This window comes from Oryx dammah, unplaced genomic scaffold (genome assembly GCF_014754425.2).
Source record: "Oryx dammah isolate SB20612 unplaced genomic scaffold, SCBI_Odam_1.1 HiC_scaffold_29, whole genome shotgun sequence".
Lineage (NCBI taxonomy): Eukaryota > Metazoa > Chordata > Mammalia > Artiodactyla > Bovidae > Oryx > Oryx dammah.
This window is the reverse complement of record NW_024070213.1, coordinates 30,550,682-30,573,972: the sequence shown is the minus strand read 5'-3', so window position 1 is coordinate 30,573,972 and position 23,291 is coordinate 30,550,682. Positions and strand designations below refer to the sequence as shown.

Here is a 23,291-nt window from a genome sequence, read left to right as displayed (position 1 = left end):
CTTCCAAAGAACACTCAGGACTGATCTCCTTTAGAATGGACTGATTGGATCTCCTTGCAGTCCAAGGGACTCTCAAGAGTCTTCTCCAACACCACAGTTCAAAAGCATCAATTCTTCGGTGCTCAGCCTTCTTCACAGTCCAGTAAAGAAAGAAAGAAAGTGAAGTCGCTTAGTCATGTCCAACTCTTTGAGATCCCATGGATTGTAGCCTACCAGGCTCCTCTGTCCATGGGATTTTCCAGGCAAGAATATTGGAGTGGGTTGCTATTTCCTTCTCCAAAGAACCTACCTGCTAATACAGGAGACATAAGAGATGTGGGTTCGATCCTTGGGTGGGGAAATTCCCCTGAAGGAGGGCATGGCAACCCACTCCGATATTCTTACTGGGAGAATCCCATGGACAGAGGAACCTGGTGGTCTACAGTCCATGAAGTCCCAAAAGAGTTGGACATGACTGAAGTATCTTAGCGTTAGCATGCATATATATATATATATATATATATATATATATATATATATTTGTTGTTTAGTCGTGTCCGACACTTTGCAATCCCCCGGACTACAGCACGCCAGACCTCCCTGTCCTTTACTAACTTCTGAAATTTGTCCATATTCATGTGCATTGAATCAGTAATGTTATCCAACAACTCATTCTCTGTCTCCCTCTTCTTTTGCCTTCAATCTTTCCCAGCATCAGGATCTTTTCTAATGAGTTGGCTCTTTGAATCAAGTGGCCGAAGTACTGGAGCTTCAGGATCAGTCCCTTCAATGAGTATTCAGGGTTGACTTCCTTTAGGATTGACTTATTTGATCTCCTTGCTATCTCTCTCTCTATATATAGTTAACTTGATTTTGTGTGGTCACACTCAGAGTCTGTCTGTTGGGACTATCTGCACCCCCTCAATTCCAATTCACTCTCCCTAGATGCGCTGGGAGCCTCTGGTTCCCCTAGCGGCTTGTTCACCGGGTCCCTGGGTTCCAGCCACACTCCCCGGATCCCATCCTGGAATCACGCTCTCTCCCTGCGCCTGCGTCTGGGCTAACAGCTTCAGGCTGTGCTAGCCGAGCTTTCAAAGTCCGCGGGCCCGGAGTCTCTGGAACCCTCCCGGGCGCAGCCCCTCGAGTCCTCGCAGACCCGTAGCGGCCGCGGCTTCCAGATTCAATCGCTGGCGGAGGCCAGGCCTCACTAGGGGACGCAACGACCTTCCGAGCGGGAGGCGCCCGGGGGGAAAGCCCGGGGCTGGCAGGAAAGAGGACGCTCTGCTCCTGAGTCGGAGCGGTCGCCAGGTTTTGGGGTTCGGGTCTGGGGACCAGCTCAGGCTGCCCGCAGCCCTGGAGCTGTGCCCCTCGGGGGTCGCGCACCGAGCCCTGGAGGCCTCAGCTCCCTCCCCCGCACCCGACCCCCCGCCCCCCGCCACCTCCTACCCCGGGCTGACCATCCTTTATCAGATCGGAACAGTTGAGAAAAACAATGGTTATTTTAAGTTGATAGCGCGTTGACCCCTGATAAGAGCGAGTGTTAATTACAACGGTTGCCTGGGACGAAGTTTACAGCTTGCATCAAGAAGGGGGGGGGGGGGTGTTAGATCTTGTGGGCTGAGTGTATTTTAAACACGTGATCGCCTTGAGACTTTGCGATCTCTCTGAGTGGGGAGGGGGGGCAAGAGTGAGAGTGACTGTCAAACAGTAGTAGGAAGAAAAAGCCCCAGTTTCGGGGGGCAAGGGTTAAGGGTTCCCTTTTGGGAGCGCGATGCCGGGCACAGAACACTATTTCCCTAATTATTCAGCCGGAGCCCGCCTCGCAAGGTGAGACATTCGCACAGCACGAATCCAGCCTAGCAGCCGGCTGCTCCGGGTGAAGTGAGCCCTTCATTTTCCCGATCAGCTCAGGAGGCGAAATAGTGAAACCCCCAAATCCGCTTCCTTACGTGGTTGCTAAAAGGGCGCACGCAGAGCCTAGGGGGTGGGGAAATTACAAGTGCAAGTGACTTTGGGTATACTAAGGTTAGTCATTCCCCCCACCCCCGTTATCTGGGGATAACGGAATCGTAGATTGTAAGTTTCGGTGTCTAATGAGTTGCAGAGGGGCGCACATCACTCTTAAAGTCCTTGTCAGGCGCGCCCCAAGTTTGTGGCTCGGGCGCGGACGGCTGGGCCGAGCGGGGGTGGGGAGGGTCTCCAGTCCCAGGCATTGCGCTCGGGGCTTCTGCTCAGTTTCCTGCCTCGGAGTGGCCGCGTCCGCCCCAGCCCAGAGCAGTGTGTGCAATCCAGAAACTCGATAGGAGGCAGCAGCTGATCACCCACCGCCCTAAAAATAATCTGCTCGGCGCCCGGCGCGCTTCGGCCAGGGGAAGGAAAGCGCTGGCTTCGGGGTGAGTGAGTCCGTGTCTTTTTCATAAATCTCATTTCAAGAGTTTCAAGGATAACCCTCAGTAGTCGATTTTGATCTAACATCAAGCGGAAGGCTCCCGCGCGCTCTCGCTGCGCTTCGCCGTCTCTATTTCTAGGATTGAAGGGACCGGGCCCCAGCCCTGGGGAAGAGAGGGCGTGGGGATCAGGTTTCCAGCTGTACTTAGAAAACTCTGGCCGGCTCCTGCTTAAACTAAGTGGATAAAGTGCAAAGAGTTAATACAATGGTGTTTTGTTTTGTTTTTCCTTTTAGATATTTCCCGTCTTGTTCACGAAGTAACTTTCTGCTTAATTTCTGTCCCTCTTTGTAGGAGTTCTGCGTCCGGCTTTGAAATTTATACTTAAAGACAGAGTAGGAAGCTGGTGTTTTGAAGGTAAAGCAAGTGCACCAGTGGGGGTTTGAAGCAGCTTGAAGCGATTACCCAAGGTATCTATTTGTTGCTTTATTTCTACAGATTGGGATTTTTTTTTTTAAATAAAGGCCACTGGAGTGTCTGTGTAAGGAATCTTATCTGCTTAGTAGTTCCAACATTTCCTTTGCTGTGCAACAGAACTTTGATGGGTGCGTTGAGATCAGACACTAAATCAGATGTCTGTCCTTTTTGCTGATGATTTCCTGCATGGTTCTGTAGTTCATAGATAAATAGAGCAATATCTTTTTAATTCATGTTTTATAAACCGTGGACTGAATAACTTCAAATAACTTATTATTAAATGCATTGGTTTTCCTAAGTGATCCGATCCTGAGCATACCCGAGATGATGATAAAGCCCTGAATAAGTTCTTTAAAATATCGTGTTTCTGTCTCACAGTGTAATTTGGTTAATCTCTGAATAAGTAAAGGATGAGTTATTTTGTGTGTGAGAATGAAAGCTTTTATATTGCATTTAGGGTGCTTTCTTCAGGGGTCACCAGCTTGTTAAATTCTCTGTGAGTACTCTTCCATCAGAGCTGATACTGTTTGCTGGGTGAACAGTGAAGAGTGCTAGTTTTCACTTTATTTTATATTCATCGACTGAATCCAAATGTTTTCAGTCCTGAGGGTGTGGAACTTTATAAGGTGCCTTTCAAGGCACAAGAACCCTGACGGTAGTCTCCATGAAATCATGAGTTTGGTCACCAAGACCTGTAGAAAGATCTGTTCTACAGACCGTTCCTGTAACCAGAGTTTCACTTTTGGTGTTTGTGTTTCAAGTTCCCGGGGTCAAATTCTCCAACCCTATCGACTGTCATAAACACTTGAACGTTTTTCTGTGGATTTATGTTTATGGGGAGAAAAATGGCCTGTCTTCTTCTCTGGCCTGCTTCCCTCTCTCTCTCCTCTTTGATGCTGGGGCCTGTCAGTGTTGGCTGAACTAGAAAGCTGGAAGGGGCGGCGCTGTCAGATGTCACGTGAGGGCATTTATCTGGGGAGAGCAGCAATTTATACCTTCCCAAAGTATCCCCAACTTAACCTGGGTTCCAGGAGGGAAACCCTGAATGATAGTTCGAGATATAAGAATTAGTTTAAAAATCCTGATTGAATAAAATGCCTCGGGTGAACACAAATAATGTCAACAGGTCTACAGTAAGTTTACTTTCTCCCTGTCTTTATTCATGTTGAGTTGTAAGAAGAGTTGGCTGTTAAAAGTGTGCCACATGCAGGCTAGGTGTCTGGAGGAGGGGACTAAGGGGCAAGGGGAAGAGGATGAAAGAAGAGGCAGAAGGAAAAGCAAAAGGAGAGATGCAGTGAGAGACAGTGAGCAGATTGGGAGCCAAGGGGAAATGTGAGGTTTAAGATTATGGCAGAAGGAAAACAGCATTCTAAAGTTTTTAGTCTACCCATATGCACTTTAGTGAGATTATGTCATTATGTATTTCCCATTTTTTTTGAATCATAACTTTTACATTATACCAAGACCTTTTGGTTTTGTCTAGTCTGATTTATACAGCCTAAGACCATAGGGGCTCTTTCTGCTATGTGCACTGTTGAATTCCTGGTGCCCAAGTTGCATGGTCAGCATCAATAAATATTTTTATACTTAAATAATGCCTGAAGTTCGAGACATCAAGTGCATGGCTAAAAATGTTCTTGGACTTTTTCAGGTTATTGTGCTTCTCTGATATTTTTTTTCCACAGTTACACAGATTTATCCAAAGGTTACTTAATTGGTAGGTTTCAGGATTGATTAGATAACCGGCAGGCAGTACTTATAGCTAATTAAGTATATATATATATATATATATATATATATATATATATATATGTTTTGCAAATTCAGATTATATTTTAGCAGCTGCCTTAATGATCATGATGAAATATCAAGTTTTAGCATTGAATATAGCACTGAAATACTATAACTTTCAATAACATTTTAAAACTAGTTTAAGAAAAATGGGAAACCCCAATGGCTCAAGAGGTGAAGAATCCACTTGCAGTGCAGGAGACGCAGGAGATTCAATTCTTGGGTCAGGAAGATCCACTGGAGAAGGAAATGGCAACCTATGCTAGTATTCTTGCCTGGGAAATCCCATGAATAGAGCAGCCTGGCGGGCCACAGTTCATGGGGTCACAAGAGTCAGACAAGACTGAGCATGCACATGCAATGAGAAAAAAAAAAAAAGAAGTAAGCAAAGAAAAAAAAAGGCAAAAAGAATTTCCCAGTTAGTTCTAGGAAACAGTTTATGCGTGCCTTTCAATTAAGTGAGCTTAAAGTTTCCTTCTATCATTTCTATTAAGTAAAGGAAATAGTCTTAAAAATTCCATTACAAGCTATTTTTTTTCAGTTCTGTTTTCTCTATTTTTATCAGAAATATCTAACATATAATTATAAAACTCAGAATTTCCATTTTATTGATAGTTTAAAAAGCTCAAGTCCTTTTGATTCTCTTATTAAGCTTAGAATCTTAACAGTTGGGAAGGATTTGGCAAGTGTATAAGCTGATCTTGAGGGTTTTTTAAAATATAAATTTTTTTTTTAAAGATGAAAAAAGATCTTTACTAGAGAGCATATAAAAAAGTATTACCAGAAATAATGTATGGGAAGAATTCCATATGACCATTGACAGATTGTCAACACACAGACTGTCTAACTAGTCCTTCTATTCATATGTTTTATAAAAATTTTGTTTAAAATTTGGTTTCTCCAGTAGTTTGCCTACTGCTGCCTATCTTTTCTGTATAACATACTTTGTTTCTTTCTAGGAAACTATATGATTCATGACCATTGCTAAATCAATTATGAATGAAAGGGAAGAGAAAGAGGTACCACTTTAATTATCCAAATCATTGCCAACCTTGAATAATCTAATTCAGAATCCAGGGTGACATAAATATGGAAAAGAAACAAAGTCCAGGGAGGTTGAAATCATAAAATACTACTTATTTTAATATGAATAGATAAGAAGTTTCTTTAAAAAATATAAGTCGGGAGCTATATGATGAAGTGGAATGAACATGGTTTATAGTCAGACACACGTGGGTGTGGATTGCAGCTACTCTACTGGTTGGAAAGTTACTGAACCCATCTGAACACCCATATCATCATCTGTAAAATTTGAAGAGCTCCACAGATATTGCTTCATTGTTCTGAGAGCTTAAATGGTATATGCAAAGTTCGCAGAGTTTAGTAGGTGCTGAATAAATAGTGCTGCAGTCCATGAGGGGGACTGCTCAGTCCATGGTTTGCTGCAGTCCATGGGGTCTCAGAGTCAGAATCGACTGAGCAACGAAATGGTAGGCATTATAAAGTTTTCCGAACTCTAAAACTCTTGGTGGCATTTCACGGTAGTAAGAATTCATTTAAAATGCAAGTCAGAGCTTGTCACTCCTTTCATCTCCACCCTCTCAGTGGCCCCACTGCATTCAGAGTAGAAGCCAGAGCAGAAGCTCCGTCTCCCACGATGGCCAAGAAGACCATGTGTAATCTTGTCCTCTGTTTCTTCTCCCAGCTTGTCCACGTCTCCTCTGATAGAATGCAGCCCTCCAATAAAAAGGCATCCTTTGTTTCAAAGCTTGCGTGTAAAAATATTGTCTGATTCTGGGACCTGTGTAGTTTCATTATCTTGTCACTTGAATTATATTTAATTAGTCTTTAACACTTGATTTTGCTGTTGTTCAGAGAAAGGCTGTATGCTGGTGGACTCCACATTGCTCTCTTGGTATTACTATTTCCTGCAGTGAATGAAATGCTGCAGTAAATTGTGTTCAGCTGAAGTTGTTTGTGAAAGCATTTTCAATGAATGACCATGGGAAAGGATTTGATATTACAGCATTTTGACTTTTCAGTCAGTTTCATCTTCCCCCTCCTTTTTCTAGATAAACAGCCATTTTTGGTTTTTGATAATTTATTTAGACAAACACTCCTTGAAGGTAGCACTATTGGTAGATATCCATTATAATGTATTTCCCAAATTAAAATGGAATATTTTAATCAGGAAAAAAAAACTACTGACAAGTGGTCCTTATAGGATGTATAAGGCTTTTCTAAGTAACTCTCAAATAACTTTGACCACAAAGATTTCCTATTTCTTCAGCTACAAAGATAGAGGGGGTTAATTTTATGAAATAATACCTCTTTAAGGCTATATTCCTCATAGCTCAGTTGGTAAAGAATCTGCCTGCAATGCAGGAGTCTTCCTGGTTTTGATTCCTGGGTCCATAAGATCCTCTGGAGAAGGAAATGGCAACTCATTCCAGTATTCTTGCCTGGAAAATCCCATGGACAGAGGAGCCTGGTGGGCCACAGTCCACGGGGTCACAAGAGTCGGACACAACTTAGCAACTAAACCACCACCACCAAGGCTATAACTTAATGAAGGAGAATTTTGTAGTAAGAGGCTTTTCTTCCTTTCTCTCCCTTTTAGAGTGAACTATATGAGAAGAAATGAGCCTTTCATTCTGCGGTAACAACATTTCTTCCTATAATATCTATGATGGTGTGTTACAAAATCCCTGCTTTGTGGATGCCCTTAACCTGGTTCCTCATGTCTTCCTGCTGTTTATCACTTTCCCAATATTGTTCATTGGTAAGTAACCTACTTACCAAAGTAGAACATTCTTTTTTATTGTATTTCTATGGTTAATAATTCCTTTCTGACATCCAGTTAACTTATTGAGAGCAGTGGTTATGGCAGTGTTGTTCGCATCTCTGCAATGGGACACAGAAGCTGGCAAAAGGGTATTTGATCCAAGTGGAATTGAAATTAACATTGTCAAAGAGAAATGGCTAACAATGCAGACTATTCATAATGTTGGCTATTTGGGTTAGTGAGAAATCACAAATAAATCTCAAAGAAGTATCAGGTATAAGGAAAATTATAGTGAAGCAAAGAAAGCCAGAACCAGCCTGGAAGAGTTTAATAACATAAATTATAGTAGAATATGTTAAATGTAACTAATTTTCAAATAATGAAGTTCTTTTGGAAACAATTTAGAGATGAATCAATATTCTTTTCAAAGAATGCTTCAGGGGTCCGTTTTGTCCAGAAACAGAAATTTCTTCCTTCAGTACTTTTAGCACTCATACCCCTCCCAACCCTATTCATTCTTGAAGTTTATGGGACTTCTCATCTATAGTTGAAAATTTGAGAGGAAGGAAAAAAAAAAAAAACAGCGGAGACAAGAGACAGAAGTAGGGTCTTAGCACGTCATATATGAGTTGGCATTGCGCTGTTTTTGAGGGGAAACCATCAACATTTTCTAACATATAATCTGGTAACTTAATTTTTTTCTTCAATGAAGAACTAAGGGTGAACCGATAATGTTCTTGAGCCTCCTTAAAATCTCATCAATGAACAAAGCTTTAGCTTTCTTTCAGAAAATGTCAGTAGCATTATTGAATGGTGCCGGCTGAGTCATGGGTTATCATTTTTACTCCATGACATGCATGTAAGAGTTGACACAGCCAGTGGGCCCTGAATCTTGTCACCAAATATGGCCATTTTATTTTTTTGGTTAGGCCTCCCACAGATCCCATCTTTTGAAAGATCTGAGACTTTGAATTGCTTTTATTAACATCATCATATTTATTTTTCTTTTGAATGAATGAGATCTGTCGGTAAGAATTGTGATGAGCATGAAATAATCAGGTTGTCACCCAGAGTTTGTTATTCCTGAGCTAGACAGCAAAGTTGATGTGTTAGCTTAGGCAAGCTTGGAAAAATCCTTTGAAATTATTCCTTTTTTTTTCCTAACATAATGAAAATAGAGAAAGATTTCTGTTGCTATTCTAGAAAGGAATAAGGTTTTAGGACCCTCTCTCCCTGATCTGTAAAGCATATCACAATGTAAATTATTTCCATGATTATAATTAATTATTTCTTTTCCTCCTTTTTTCAGGGTGGGGGAGTCAAAGCTCGAAGGTACAAATTCATCACAACACGTGGCTTCATTTTCCTGGACACAACCTGAGATGGATCCTTACATTTGCCCTCCTGTTTGTGCATGTTTGTGAAATAGCAGAAGGCATTGTTTCAGATTCGTAAGTGACTCCATTTAGTTAATGGGATTACGCTATCCTAGTGGACACGTTGATATGGATAGTAGCTAAGAGCATACCAAGTCAGCCTGAACTTTTTGGTTATACCTTATTAGGCACCACAGCAGTCACCCATTTTACGTGATAAACATGCATATTGTCCTGTGTTTTCTGTACTGTATTCTTTCTCTGCTAACACAAGTTCAGATCTCTGGGGTTTGTGCTCATTGCTGTGCTTTCTGTTTCTTTATCTACATAGCACTAGCAGAAAGTTTTCTCCATTTAAACACCTCAATGATAATCTTATTTTTCAAAACAAATATAAATGGTAAGAATGACTGTCTGTATTAACATATAGCTCTAACTGGCATATTTGTTGTTGATGTTCAGTCGCTAAGTTGTGTCCTCTCCTTGCGACCCCATGGACTACAGCATGCCAGGCTCCCCTGTCCTTCATTATCTCTCAGAATCATATCCAATGAGTTGGTGATGTTATCTAACCTTCTCATCCTCTGTTGCCCCTTTCTCCTCCTGCCCTTAATCTTTAAGAGCATCAGGGTCCTTTCCAATGAGTTTGCTCTTTGCATCAGGTGGCCAAAGTATTGGAGCTTCAGCTTCAGCATCAGTCCTTCCAAGGAATGTTCAAGGTTGATTTTCTTTAGGATTGACTGTTTTGATCTCCTTGCCATCCAAGTCTAATGTATTTATGTATAAATATATAACCAGTTCTCAGATATTTCTATTTATTTTGTAAAACTGCAGAGATAGATGAGGCAGGCATTAAAAGAATCTGAGAATCAATGAAGGTATGGCTACAAGTTGAGGCAGAGTACGTAATTATTTCAAAATCATGATTTGTTATAAAACCCTTATTTTTAAAGGAATTTTGTCTTTTTTATAAAAGATGTTTATATCAAGCAGAATGTAATGAATTCTATTTATAAAGCTGAACATAATGCATGATAATATTTTTATTACATAATAATAGAAAATCAACTCAAGTAATAGGAAAACTTTAATTATGAAATTATGCTAAATGGTGTATCTTTCATTGAAGAATTGACAGGAAGAGATCTCTAAAGTCTATGAAATGAAAGCTTCAAAACTCATTTTCTTCTAATCTAATAAGAACCTCCCCTGACATCTGTTTATGTTTTTCTGTTGCAATTAACAAGGGGTGAAACTTGGAGACTTTTGTCATGGAGCCATCTATTTTGTAATGTTTTATGACAGTTCTTTGCATTTATGTGCACATCTTGGTTTCTGATGAAAAGGAAAATTAAAGACCCTAAGTCTCCTCTCCAAGCATTTAGAAGCTTATCAGCCATTATTTTATTGAGAATTGCTTACAACTCTTTGGCATATTTATATTATGCTGTATTAGCATAGCCAATTTTAGTCTTCATTTTTTAATTCCCTTACCATATGGGCTGACTCTCCATGTGGTTATGTGTTTGTATAAAGTGGAAGATAGTAGAAGTCCCATGAGTCCTAAAAACTTGATGTCAAGTAGGGAGAGATGGCTCCTCCTTTCCAGACTCATGGTTGATGTGTAGGTTCAGAGACTTTAGGACAGAGGCTGTGCTAATAATGAGGACATATACTTATGGGGGAAACCTGTTTCATAGTGGTAGTGATGCAAGAGACCCATGCTTAAAACAAGTAGAAATATGCTCTTGATCTTGTGTACCCTCTCCCATTGTTTAGCTACAGACTCTTATCCTTGCCCTTTTCATCCAGAACTCCTAAAAAGACATCCTTCAGGGACTCCTCTGGCAGTCCAGTGGTTAAGACTTCACATTCCAATGCCAGGGGCATGGGTTCGATCCCTGGTCAGAGAACTAAGAACCCTGCAAGCTATAAGGCAAGACAAGGGGGGAAAAAAAAAGACATCTTCCAGTATTTCTGAATAACTGGAAGATTTGGTTTGGTTTCTCTCTTACCTTGTCCTAGTCTGGAAGCTTCTTCTACAAGAATGCCAAAAAACATTAATGACACTTTCATGGGTATCTTTTCCTCTTTAACACACTTATTATATTAAGACCCTGCTGATTATGCCTTCCTTCTTTCCTTCTTTCTTTTTTTTAAAACAAAACTTTATGAACTGTTTTTTACCTAAAATACCACAGATGTTCACTGTAGTTTCACTATAAGTGAAATAATGCAAAGACTTTCCTAATTGAATATTGGATTTTTAAAATTAATAGTAATACAAATGTTAAAGCTATTGATTTTTCTTTTGAAACATCCTGTTTTACACAGGTTTTCATAAGAAGTGTTCTCTTTTTTACTTCTGTCTAAATAATTTGTGATTCTGGTGGAGAAACCCTTCTAGGCCTAGGAATCATTTTTAGTTTGCTCTTCAGTATAATTTGATTAGTTTATTACTAAAGCATGTCATTCATTAAATGGATGCCTTTGGGAATTTATCAGCATTTTTCAAAATAGTCAAATATTTGGTTAATTAATATAATTAATAAGCATTAAGAATTTACTGATTGGATTACTCAAGTCCTTGTGTTGATTATTTTTTATTTTTCTTCAAATTATAAAAGTGTGCATTAAAATCACTATTACTGTGTTTTCATTTAGGTTTTTATTTTCCATCGTTTTCTCTTTTTTGAAATTGTTTGTTTTCTGTGATATATAGTTTTTGGTTTTCTCTTGAACTTTCCTGACTAAAGATTTTCTACCATAATGGGATGTATATGCTTCAATACTATATATCTACCATTTGATTATATATACCAGAATACTGAAGTCTGCAAATTATTCTCTAAAAATAGTAGTGTAGTATAGTATTAGTCATTAAGTTGTGTCTGACCCTCTGCAACCCCGTAGACTGTGGCCCCCCAGACTCCTCTGTCCATGAGATTCTCCAGGCAAGAGCACTGGATTGGATTGCCATTCCCTTCTCCAAAAAATAGTAGAAGTTAAAGGAAAGAATAGAGTTTGGGGCACCCTCAAAACCTATACTATTTTGTAAGGAGAACAGTAATGCTATGAAAGGAATCTTAATAAAAGTACTAGTATGGTTAAAAATCACTAAAAAAGAAATACTATAAACATAAACCTTACTGTAGCTTCTGCTGTCTTTATTAATCCTTCATTACTGCCTTCCTTACTGATGATTGTTATTCTTTTTCAAGATAACTTGAATTGATCACTTTATTTATTTATTATAATAATTTCTTATTAAATTTGTTTAAGATTACAAACTTTCTTCTGGGTATGGTTTTAAACTGCATTATATAGGCCATCACAGGTAATATACTTATTTTAAAATTTTCTAAATATTATTTTTTTACTCTTTCTTTTCTTTAATAATTAAAGAGTATTAGAATCCCAGGGATGGGGGAGCCTGGTGGGCTGCTGTCTATGGGGTCGCACAGAGTCGGACACGACTGAAGCGACTTAGCAGCAGCAGCAGCAGCAGAAGCATTTTAAATTTTTTACTGATGAAATATTTATTTCCTATTTTTTCTCTTTGATTATTTGAACTATTTCTGGGATGTGGTTGGTGTTTTGTAAGCCAACTCTTACATGATCGGAATATTATCACATATTCATTATCCTTTCAGTATTCATGACTTCAAATCTCTGCATACACTTGCCTGTTAGACAGCTTCTTTTGCAGATTTATTAGAAACCTTCACAATCCACACATTCCTGTTGAAATATATTAGCTTCCTCTCTCCAATGGGCTTTTCCTCTCAAAATCTTATTTGATCGTACCATCATCGACTTAAGCACCCTGGGGATTATTCTCCCCATTGCCATCACCATCACACTCATACTCAAACACTGTTAAAAGTACTATCCATGTTGACAGTCTTTTCCGAAGGTATTATTTCCTCCATGTTACTGCTGCCAAAGCTTAACTTGGGCTTTCATCATCTCTCATCAGGCCTCTCCCCATAGTTTCCTAACTACTTTCCTTCCTTTGTGTCTCTCCTCTCACCTCAGACACATATTACCTGTCAACTCCATTATCCGTACTACTACTACTACTACCAGATTGATCTGTTTCTAAAACCCTAATCTGATGGTACCACTTCCTTGTTAAAGTATTCATGTTTTCTGCAAGATTAGATTTCAGCTCCTTACCATACCTTTCATAATATATCCAAACTCAGACTTTCTATTTAAGGGACATTAAACTGCCCATTCTGTTCCCTGCTTATTAAGTGCTCTTCCACCAGTTTCCTGATGAGTGGCTCCCTTTTTATATTTCAGTTCCCATTGTCAGCTGTACCTCTTCTGATATGACCTTCCTAAATTGTTTCTCTTTCCCGCATTCTCAGACTACTTACTTTCTTCTTAATATCACTTGTGTATTAATACATTTAAATCATTTGAGAAAATGTAAATGTTTAGCTGTACGGCATTTTTAATACAAATGGAATTGAGGGCTATCTGCACACTGTCCTGGCATATTTCTGATCTAACTGAAGCTCTCTGTTGCCCTCAGAATGAAGTATCACGTCCTTGCAGTCACACTGAATTGCTCGAAGTACCCTTGAATGTATGGGCTTCCCAGGTGGCTCAGTGGTGAAGAATCTGCCTACCAATGTAGGAGACGTGGGTTCGATCCCTGGGTCGGGAAGATCCAGTGGAGGAGGAAATGGCAACCCCACTCCAGTATTCTTGTCTGGAGAGTCCCATGGACAGAGGAGTCTGGTGGGCTACAGTCCCTGTGGTTGCAAAGGGGACAGACACAACTGAGCAACTAAACAACAGCACCACAGCTCTTGAACATATCTAGACTCTCTGCTTGGAGCAGTCTTCCCATCCCTCCTCTGGGTAGCAGTTCTTCATTCTTACAGTCTCAGCGTAGAAGTCACTTCTTTCAGGGCTTTCTCTGTCTCAGGCACTAGTTCTTCATGAATTCCCAGTGCCTTCACCTATGTTATAATGTCTTGTTTCTAGCTGTTCTTCTTAGAGGACTCTAGATTTTGTGACCATAGACACTATATCTTATCTTGTTCATTCTTGTATCCCACAATCTAATGCAGTGTCTGGACCAACAAACATATGCATGTGTTGAATGAATTAGTGAGCGTGGAGACATCACTGAAGACCATGAAGGAGTGAGTGAGTGAAAGTCGGTCAGTCGTGTCCGGACTCTTTGCGACCCCATGGACTAATACAGTCCTTAGAATTCTCTAGGCCAGAATATTGGAGTGGGTAGCCTTTCCCTTCTCCAAGGGTTCTTCCCAACCCAGGGATCAAACCCAGGTCTCCCACATTGCAGGAGTATTCTTTACCAGCTGAGCCATAAGGGAAACCCATTGAAGACCATAACATTTGGGAAAACTATCAAAAGAATAAATGTACTTTCCCATACAGTAGAGTTCATATTCAGTTTATTGTTTTTACTCGCTTTAGGTTAAATTATTTCAGCAGTTCTGCCCTTCAATATAGCAATAGCTATCTATTTGCTTTTGTTGTAAGCATTGTAATGTTTTGTTTAGCTGTATTTATCTAACTCTCCATGATAGGATAAACCCTTTCAGCAGAATTATATTTCCTTGGGCTTCCCTGGTAGCTCATTGGTAAAAAGTCTGCCTTCCCATGCAGGAGGCATAGGTTCGATCCCTAAGTCAGGGAGATCCCTTGGAAATGGCAAACCATTTTCCAGTGCCTGGGAAATCCCGCGGACAGAGGAGCCTGGCAGGCAACAGTCCATGGGGCCACAAAGAGTTAGATACAACTTAGTAACTGAGCACTCAACGTAGTCTTCCTTATTTGTGCTCTTGCTGCTGCTGCTGCTGCTTAGTCGCTTCAGTCGTGTCCGACTCTGTGCAACCCCATAGATGGCAGCCCACCAGGCTCCCCCATCCCTGGGATTCTCTAGGCAAGAGTACTGGAGTGGGGTGCCATTTCCTTCTCCAATGCAGGAAAGTGAAAAGTGAAAATGAAGTCGCTCAGTCGTGTCCGACTCTTAGCAACCCCATGGACTGCAGCCTACCAGGCTCCTCCGTCCATGGGATTTTCCAGGCAAGAATACTGGAGTGGGGTGCCATTGCCTTCTCCATGTGCTCTTAGCATTCTGTGTTTAAAATACCTCATTCTGCATTTTAAATATTGGTAAGGGAGCATTTTAATGAAAACACTGGAAGCAAAAATGAGAAACTGTCTGGAACCTTCAGCTGTAGACACTGACACTGTGCCACTCTCTGTAGACGGCGGGAGTCGAGGCATCTCCACCTCTTCATGCCTGCGGTGATGGGATTTGTGGCTACCACCACGTCCATAGTATATTATCATAATATTGAAACATCAAATTTTCCTAAGTTACTTTTAGGTGAGTATGATCAAGCGCTGTTGTTTTTTCCCAAACAACTATTTGGTTTTCTTTTTCCTCAGAGTAAATGCTTTCAGCACCCGTTGGACTGGAAGGCATGGGAAAACCATAATAATTAATTCTCTTTAGTCTCCCATTCAATGTGGAGATGAAGTCAGTTGTTTATTGCTCTAGGCTGTGAAAACTCCATCCCCTCAGGACATCTAAAGAGCAAGTCACCTCAGCTATTTCTGCGTATTTCTGACTCTGGCTTGGGAGTCTTGAGGCATTTCCAAAGACCCAAGTCTTTCATAATGGATACTGTGGGCATGTCACACTCTTCTTGGGATTTCTGTCGAGACAGATATAGGGGCACAGCGGGAGGCTCTTTCCAGCAGAGTGTGCTCCATTGTATGCTAATAACAATACTGTCCTGAGCAACAGCTGCCCCCCCCCCAGCACAGCCCCTCACCTTGGCATCCTGCTTAGCATTATTTTTTCTAAGCCTCTCTTGCCTTCTTGTCCTGTGGAAATCAGAGACTGTCTAAAGTTTTCCCACTTTTATATTCTGCTTTATGCTGAAATGATTGACCTCATCCCAAATAGTTATAAATACAATACTCTGATCCATCCTTGCATTCCTTAATGGACACTTTCATACAGAAAGCTGAGATGAAGATTACAGAACATGGATTTTGCATGGGCTGCAGGGGCCTCTGTGTCCTCTAAAATGGTAGGCAAGATTGTATGTGTTTGTGTGAATGTCTAGTTTTCTAAGGTTTATGGATTTGGTTTGATTGCTATTTGATGAAAATGACACTGACTACTGCAATTAGGAAAAGGAATAATTAAACCATGCAAATATTTTATTTGCATATCCAGCAGGCATCAAAATTTGCTGTGAATAAGTGATAAGTGCTGTTTATTTAATTCTGTGTTGCATCACATTATATGATTTGGTAAAGGTAATCAAACAAAGACAAGTTGTCAGAATTAAATATTAATTTAAAAGGCTTGCCCAAATCCTAATTATCTTAATAGAAAGCTGTTTGGTTCAACATGGTAAGCAGACATTATCAGAGAAATCTTTTGATGTGGATGCCCAGAAAGGCAACAGCAAAAATAAATGTAACATTGAGAATTCAATACTCTGGACAATGTTTCTGAAAAACTGATGAGGATATGAGTTATAAGATGTGATTAGAAAGGAAATGTGTATTTTAATAAAATTTTGAGAGAAATGCAGTCAGAATCCTGCTCTAAATTTTTATGTAGATACAAGGCAGAGGGCATAATCTGATCATATTTATGAAAGGACTTATAGAATTAAAAGCTCATCTAACTTTTTCCTTACTTTCAGTTCAGTTCAGTCGCTTAGTCGTGTCTGACTCTTTGCAACCCCATGAATCACAGCATGCCAGGCTTCCTTGTACATCACCAACTCCCGGAGTTCACTCAAACTCATGTCCATCTAGTCGGTGATGCCATCCAGCCATCTCATCCTCTGTTGTCCCCTTCTCCTCTTGCCCCCAATCCCTCCCAGCATCAGGGTCTTTTCCAATGAGTCAACTCTTTGCATGAGGGAGAAATATTTGGATCTAGAACAGTCACACATTTTTAGAACACAGAACTAGTCATTTTGTCCCAACATTACATTATAAACATCACCAAACATACAGAAAATTGAAAGAATTATATGAATACTCATTTTCCTACCACCTAAATTCTATTATTTTCTTCTATTTATTTTATCAAATATCTGCTTTCTTCTATCCATCTATCACTTCATCCTAATTTTTTGATGCATTTTAAAGTATATTCATCACTTCTTAATTATTTCAGCATGCACATTATTAGCTAAAGTTAAATATTTGCAGTTCTTTTTGTGAGATAAAATTTATATGCCAATGTATAGAAATCTTAATCTACTAAATGCACACACCTGTATAACTCTGTAATGATCTAAAGTGTTGCCATCATTCTTGAAAATTTTCTTGTGCCCCTTACTAATCAGTCCTTTTTTCATCTCTATAGCAGAACATCTAATGTGATTTTTTTCTCACTGTAGATTAGATTTGCCTGTTGTAGAACTTCACATAGATTGAATCATACAGTATAAACTCTTCTAAGATTGCTTTCTCTCAGCAGAATTTTTGGAGGTTCATCCATAACGTAGTTTCAGTTGTATTTTGTTCTTGTGATTTTGGGGTCATATTCCATTATATACCACAAATATTCCATAAATACACTACAGTTTTTCCATTTTCTTGTTAATAGTTTCCTGGACTGTCTCCAGATTTTGACTATCATAAAAAAAAACAAGCTGCTATAAACATTCATGTGCAAGGGGTTTTTTTGTCTGTGTTTGTATGTGAATATATGTTTTATTTCTCTTGGGTAACTACCTAGGAGAGGAGTTGCGGGGTCAGAGGGTAAATACATAAATGTTTATATTTGTGAGAAACTACTAGATCATTTCTCAGTGGTTTATTTTACACACACTAACAGCGTACGGGAATTCCAGTGGTTTCACATCCATTTGAAGATCTTGATTTTCTAATTTAGCCATGCTGGTGTTTACTGATAACACATTGTGGTTTTAATCTGCATTTCTCTGCTGACTAATGATCTTGAGCACTTTTGATGAGTTTATTGGCCATTTGTTATCTTTGTGAAGTGCCTGTTCATATCTCCTGCCACTTTTTATGGGATTGCATTTTTATTATTCAGCTGTAGCAGTATTTTGTGTCATTAGACACATGTTTTAAGAATATTTCCCTCCCAGTCTGTGGCTTGCAAGCTCATTTACTTAATAGGGTCTTTTGATGAGCAGAAGATTTTAATTTTAATGTGGTAAAATTTATTATCTTTTCATGTAAAATTACTGCTATGTCTCTTAAGAAATCTCTGCCTTCCCTCAAAATATATTTCCCACATATATTCTTGTGTTTTTTTTAAGACTCTTTGTAGTTTCAGTTTTTATTTTTAGAACTGTGACCCATTTGAAGTTATTTGTGTGGATGGTATATAAGGTTGGTGGCAAGTTACTTTTTTTTCCAAATGTACCTCTATGTGTTTGAGCACCATCTGCATACTAGACTTTCCATTTCTCATTGGATTGCTTTGGGACCTTTGTAAAAGATTAAAGCGAGTGCCTGTTTAAATATAATCTATTTCTTGCCTTTATATTTTCCATTCCTTTCATCCATTCATGGACTCTTATGTCATCACTATTCTGTCTTGATTACCATAACTTTGGAGGTCTTGAAGTCATGTGTTATGATTATATAGCTTGTTTTCTTTGTTTTTCTCCCAAGACTACTTTGGATAGTTTAATTCTTTTCCATTACCATATGCAGGTTAGAATCAGGTTATCAGTTTATACTGAAAAAAAAAAATCCCTGGTGGGGTTTTGGTAGGGATTGCACTGAATGAACAGAACAATTTGGGGGACAAAATGACATCTTAAAAATGTCAAGTCTTGCAGTTTATTATCTACTTTTATAGATCTTTCATTTCTTGTAGCAATATTTTTTAAATTTTAATGTAAAGGTCTTTTATGTCTTGCTAAGAATTATTACTAGGTTTTTTGTTTTACCATTGCTATTATAAATTGAATTGTATTAAAATTTTTATTTTCCAATTGTTCTGCCATTGTATAAATGCAATTGGGTTTGAATATTGACCTTGCATCTTGCTACCTTGGAAATTCAATTAAAAAATAATTAAAATTACTTTAACTTATTTCGCTGTAAGTTTTTTGGGATTTTCTACATAAAGAAACATGCCATCTGAAAATAGAGGCAGTTATATTTGTTTCTTTTCAAACTTTATGCTTTCTTTTTTATTTTTCTTGCTGTATTGCACTAGGGAGAATCTCTAGTAAAATGCAGAATAAATGTGGTGAGAGGAAATCCTTATCTAGCTCCTGATTTTAGGGGAAAAGTAATCTTTTGTACTTAATTACAGAGTTGATATAGACTTTTTATATAAGACTTTATCAAGTGAGTAAGTTTGCTGCTATGCAAAGCTTTGCTTTCTCAGAGGTTTCTTTTTTTAAAAAATCATGAGTAGCTATTGTATTTTATTGACAGACTTTTTTTCTGCATCAGTTGTAACTGTTATATTTCTGTTAAGGTACTTCTGCTGGTGTTCACTGATTGATTTTTCAAATGATTAAGAAACCATGCATACTGGGCTAAGCCACACGTGGTCATGGTTTGTCATCCGTGCTATATGTTGCTAGAGTTTATTTGTTAGGGTTTTTACATCGATCATGAGGGATATTGGTTGTTTTTTTTTTTTTTTCCTCAAAATAGTTTTGCCAGGTTTTTATATGTTGGGATACATAAATGAATTGGAAAATACTCGCTATTTCTCTTTAATGAAGGGCATTGTGTGAAATTAATTTTATTTCTTAAAAATTCAGTAAAATTCATCAATGAAGTTATCTGGGCCTGGAGTTTTAACTAAGGAGGGATTTTAAATTATAAATTTATTTATTATAGACTCTTCAGAGTATCTGTTTCTATTTACGTCAGTTTTGATAATTAGAGTTTTTGAGAAAATTTCTGTTTCATCTACATTTTTTTGATTTATTGTCATAAAGTTGTTCAAGATTCTCCCTGATTATCCATTTTAAGTACATAGGAGATATAGGGATAATTTTTCCTATATTCCTAATATTGGTCATTTGTGTTGTTCTCTTGATCAGTCTAGCTGGGGACTTATCAGTTTTCTTGATCTTTTAAAAAAGTCAGCCTTATTGGTTTATTTTCTCAATTATTCTTTTTCTGTTTTATTGCTTTTTACTATTATCTCTCATTTTTTCATTTTCTTCATTGTTCTTTCTCTACCTTTTTAAGGTGGAAACTTTAGGTCATTGATTTTGGATCTTTTTTTTTTTCTAAAATAAATACCTAAAGCTATAAATTTTCATCTCAGTATTGTTTAAGTTACAATTCCTAAAATTTTAATCTGCAGTATTTTCATTATAATTTAGTTAAAATATTTTCTAACTTCCCCGGAATTTCTTTTTTAACATATGGTTAATTATAAATGTATTGTTTAGTTTCCAAATGTTTGGAGATGTCTAGACATCTTAGGGTGTGAAAATACCCCTTCCATTATCTCTGCCTGGTGTTCATACTATATAATTCTCTCTCCTTGAGTGTGAGTGGACCTGTGACTTCCTTCTAGCCAATAAGGTTTGGCAATGATGAAGATATCATATCTGTTGGGATTGCAGCCTTTGTTCATTATCTAAAAATAGAATATCTTAAATTGCCTTTGTTATTAAAAAGTATTTATATTGAGACTTCAGTCAAATCTTTAAAAATAGCAGTGATGGGTTGTATCTTTTTTCTGTTTAATTTTCCAGCCTTATTCCTGTACTGGGTAATGGCCTTTATCACAAAAACCATAAAGCTGGTCAAATATTGGCAGTCTGGTTGGGGAATATCAAACCTGCGTTTCTGCATCACAGGCATAATGGTCATTTTGAATGGACTCTTGATGGCTGTGGAGATCAATGTCATTCGGGTCAGAGTAGGTATCTAATAATTTTTGTTTAGTTACTGGAGTTCAGAAGCAAATATTAAAGATCATGGTCAGCTTGGCATCATTAGTATTCAAGAGCCTATACAATGATATATCAGTTATGTGTACAAATATAAATTTGAGCAGTTATTAAGTTCAGACCATTAATTTTCCAGAAATCTTAATATAACCCTGGAATCTATCGATTCATTTGCAAATATTGATTGAGTGCCTAGGATGTGCCAAACAATATGCTTAGTCCATATTATAGATTAAACTGTTTTCATTAGGAAGTTCCACCACCTGTAATTGGTCCAAAGCAAACTTGGCTCAATCAAACTAGTGTATTCTCAGAAATGGCAAGCTGATAAGAAGATAACTTAATCCACTTTCTTCATTTCATTGATGAAGAAACTTCTGTAGATAGAACTCTAGCTTTACAAAAAAGGTACATGATCAAATCTCATACCTGTTCTGTGATTACAAACGTGTTCACATAACACTGCCTATTACATTGTGTGACATACCAGTGACCTGTTTTTCAATGTTCATTTTCTGTCAGAGCACTCTGAATTTGCTATGAATAGCAAGATACATGTTGCAATGGATAGTGGAAACAGCAAACATCAGCCAGACCACAAATTAATAGAGAGTGACTCAACAATGTTGTTGATAAAACATTTAAGCAATCTGCACAGTGTAAAAATCTTCATTTAGTTGACTAAATATCATGAAATATCAGGAAAGGATATCATAAAAGGCTGATTTTTAGTGATAACTCTTTTAAAGAAATAATTGATATTTTAACATTCACCTAAGTGTATTAAATATGAAATTCTGGAATTTAACTAGAATCTAGTCACAATAAAAGGGAATTTTTTTTTCTCAAAAGAACATTTCAGAAAGGGATGGAAAGAAGTATGAAAATATAAAGATTAGCCTCATGAAATGAAATTTGTAAAAATGGTTAAAAATTTATTTTTAATGTGGAAAAAGAATTAGGTTAATTGTTACTCTGGAATTTTTCTTATCACAGAGATATGTGTTCTTCGTGAACCCGCAGAAAGTAAAGCCCCCTGAAGACCTCCAGGATCTGGGTGTGAGGTTTCTCCAACCGTTCGTGAATTTATTGTCAAAAGCAACCTACTGGTGGATGAACACGCTCATCATATCTGCTCATAAAAAGCCCATTGATCTGAAGGCAATTGGAAAATTACCAATAGCAATGAGAGCAGTAACAAACTATGTTTGTCTGAAAGATGCATATGAAGAACAAAAGGTAAGTCAGTAACCGTTTTTCATGTCCATGATTGTAGAGAATGGGCTTCTTAATACAAAGGCACTAAGCTTAAATAATGTTAAGCTTTTGTTGTTTAGTTGCTCAATCATGTCTGACTTTGTGATCCCATGGGCTGTAGCCTGCCAGGCTCCCCTCTCCATGGGATCTCCCAGGCAGAGAATACTAGAGTGGGTTGCCATTTCTTTTCTCCAGGGGATCTTCCTGACCCAAGGATCAAAGCCCTCTCCTGCATTGCCGGTGGATTCTCTTAAATAATAGTAAATAATATTTAGGGAGAGCAGATTTTCTCCATCTGTCTTTCCCAGTAGTTTTGAGTCATGTTAACTGGGCTGCTGGAAATATACTGGAAAAGCCAATGAAATATGTTATGTTAGTTGCCCAGTCACTACATGAGGAGGGACAGAGAGTGCTTAATATTAATAATCCATGGATTTTTCATTGTTTTGTTTCACGTATCTTGACAGTTTTATTATTTAAAGGGAAAATAGATCATATCCAGGAATAACTTTTGAGAAATGAAAATCCTTAAATTAAATATTAATTAAAACTTGGACTCTGCATTTCCAAATTGGGAAACTAAATTAAATAAAGGGGCATCAATCTGCCTATTCCATGTATCACTCTATATGTCTGGCAAAATTGATTTCTGCTGGTATTTTCTGTGGGTATTTATAACTGCCTTTAAAGATTTAAATATGAGACTCTTTGGATATTTTCAATTTGTCTTTTTATCATTCTCAGTAGTCTTGTGTGCTATTCACAGTGGTAGATGTATTTTATATTGCTGTCACCTACAAATATTATTGTAATTAAAATATGAACATTTATACCAACATTGGAAGGAAATACTGTATGGTGGATCAGTTAAAGAGTTTTTGGCTGTTCTAAATCTAGATCAACAAAGCATTTATGGTAAATGATGAAAATGACCTCTGTTTTGTGTCAAAATGTGTGTTATGAAATTAGTAATCCAGGAAATGGTTACTACAGATGAACCTGAGTCATCTCTCTGGTTTCACCTCTGGGAAAAGTATTGCATAGTTTTTTAACAACTTCTAAATAAAGATTAATAATATAGTCTAAGCATAGCTTTAGTTTTCTGAATGCTCTTTATAACACAGATTTGCTTAAATATCAGTAAGCTTTAAAATTATTCATCTCACAAGGAGTTGAATATGAAACACAATTGAACTCCACTGCATTGAGTTAGCTTCTTTGCCAAGACGTAATTATGATTGTTCAGGTCTTGAAATCTTTTCAACAAATGATTATAGAAGTGTGAAGCCACAAGTTGGCATAA

General features: G+C 38.0%; 1 protein-coding gene across 9 annotated transcripts in view; it reads left to right on the top strand.

Moving 5' to 3' along the window:
• The first annotated feature begins 1,581 nt into the window (after positions 1 to 1,581).
• ABCC9 (ATP binding cassette subfamily C member 9) overlaps positions 1,582 to 23,291 on the top strand; it is a 159,377-nt gene continuing 137,667 nt past the window's right edge. For 3 of the 9 annotated variants that reach the window (XM_040235326.1, XM_040235323.1, XM_040235324.1), the window contains exons 1-7: positions 1,839 to 2,372; positions 2,721 to 2,836; positions 7,255 to 7,416; positions 8,729 to 8,870; positions 15,053 to 15,174; positions 20,534 to 20,700; positions 21,728 to 21,970. In XM_040235326.1, coding sequence (XP_040091260.1) covers positions 7,275 to 7,416; positions 8,729 to 8,870; positions 15,053 to 15,174; positions 20,534 to 20,700; positions 21,728 to 21,970 — 816 coding nt within the window. In that variant the 5' untranslated portion in view covers positions 1,839 to 2,372; positions 2,721 to 2,836; positions 7,255 to 7,274. Of the gene's footprint in view, positions 1,807 to 1,838; positions 2,373 to 2,544; positions 2,625 to 2,720; positions 2,837 to 7,254; positions 7,417 to 8,728; positions 8,871 to 15,052; positions 15,175 to 20,533; positions 20,701 to 21,727; positions 21,975 to 23,291 lie in introns of those variants that run through there. The other 6 variants (XM_040235325.1, XM_040235320.1, XM_040235321.1 and 3 more) reach the window with 5 other exon arrangements.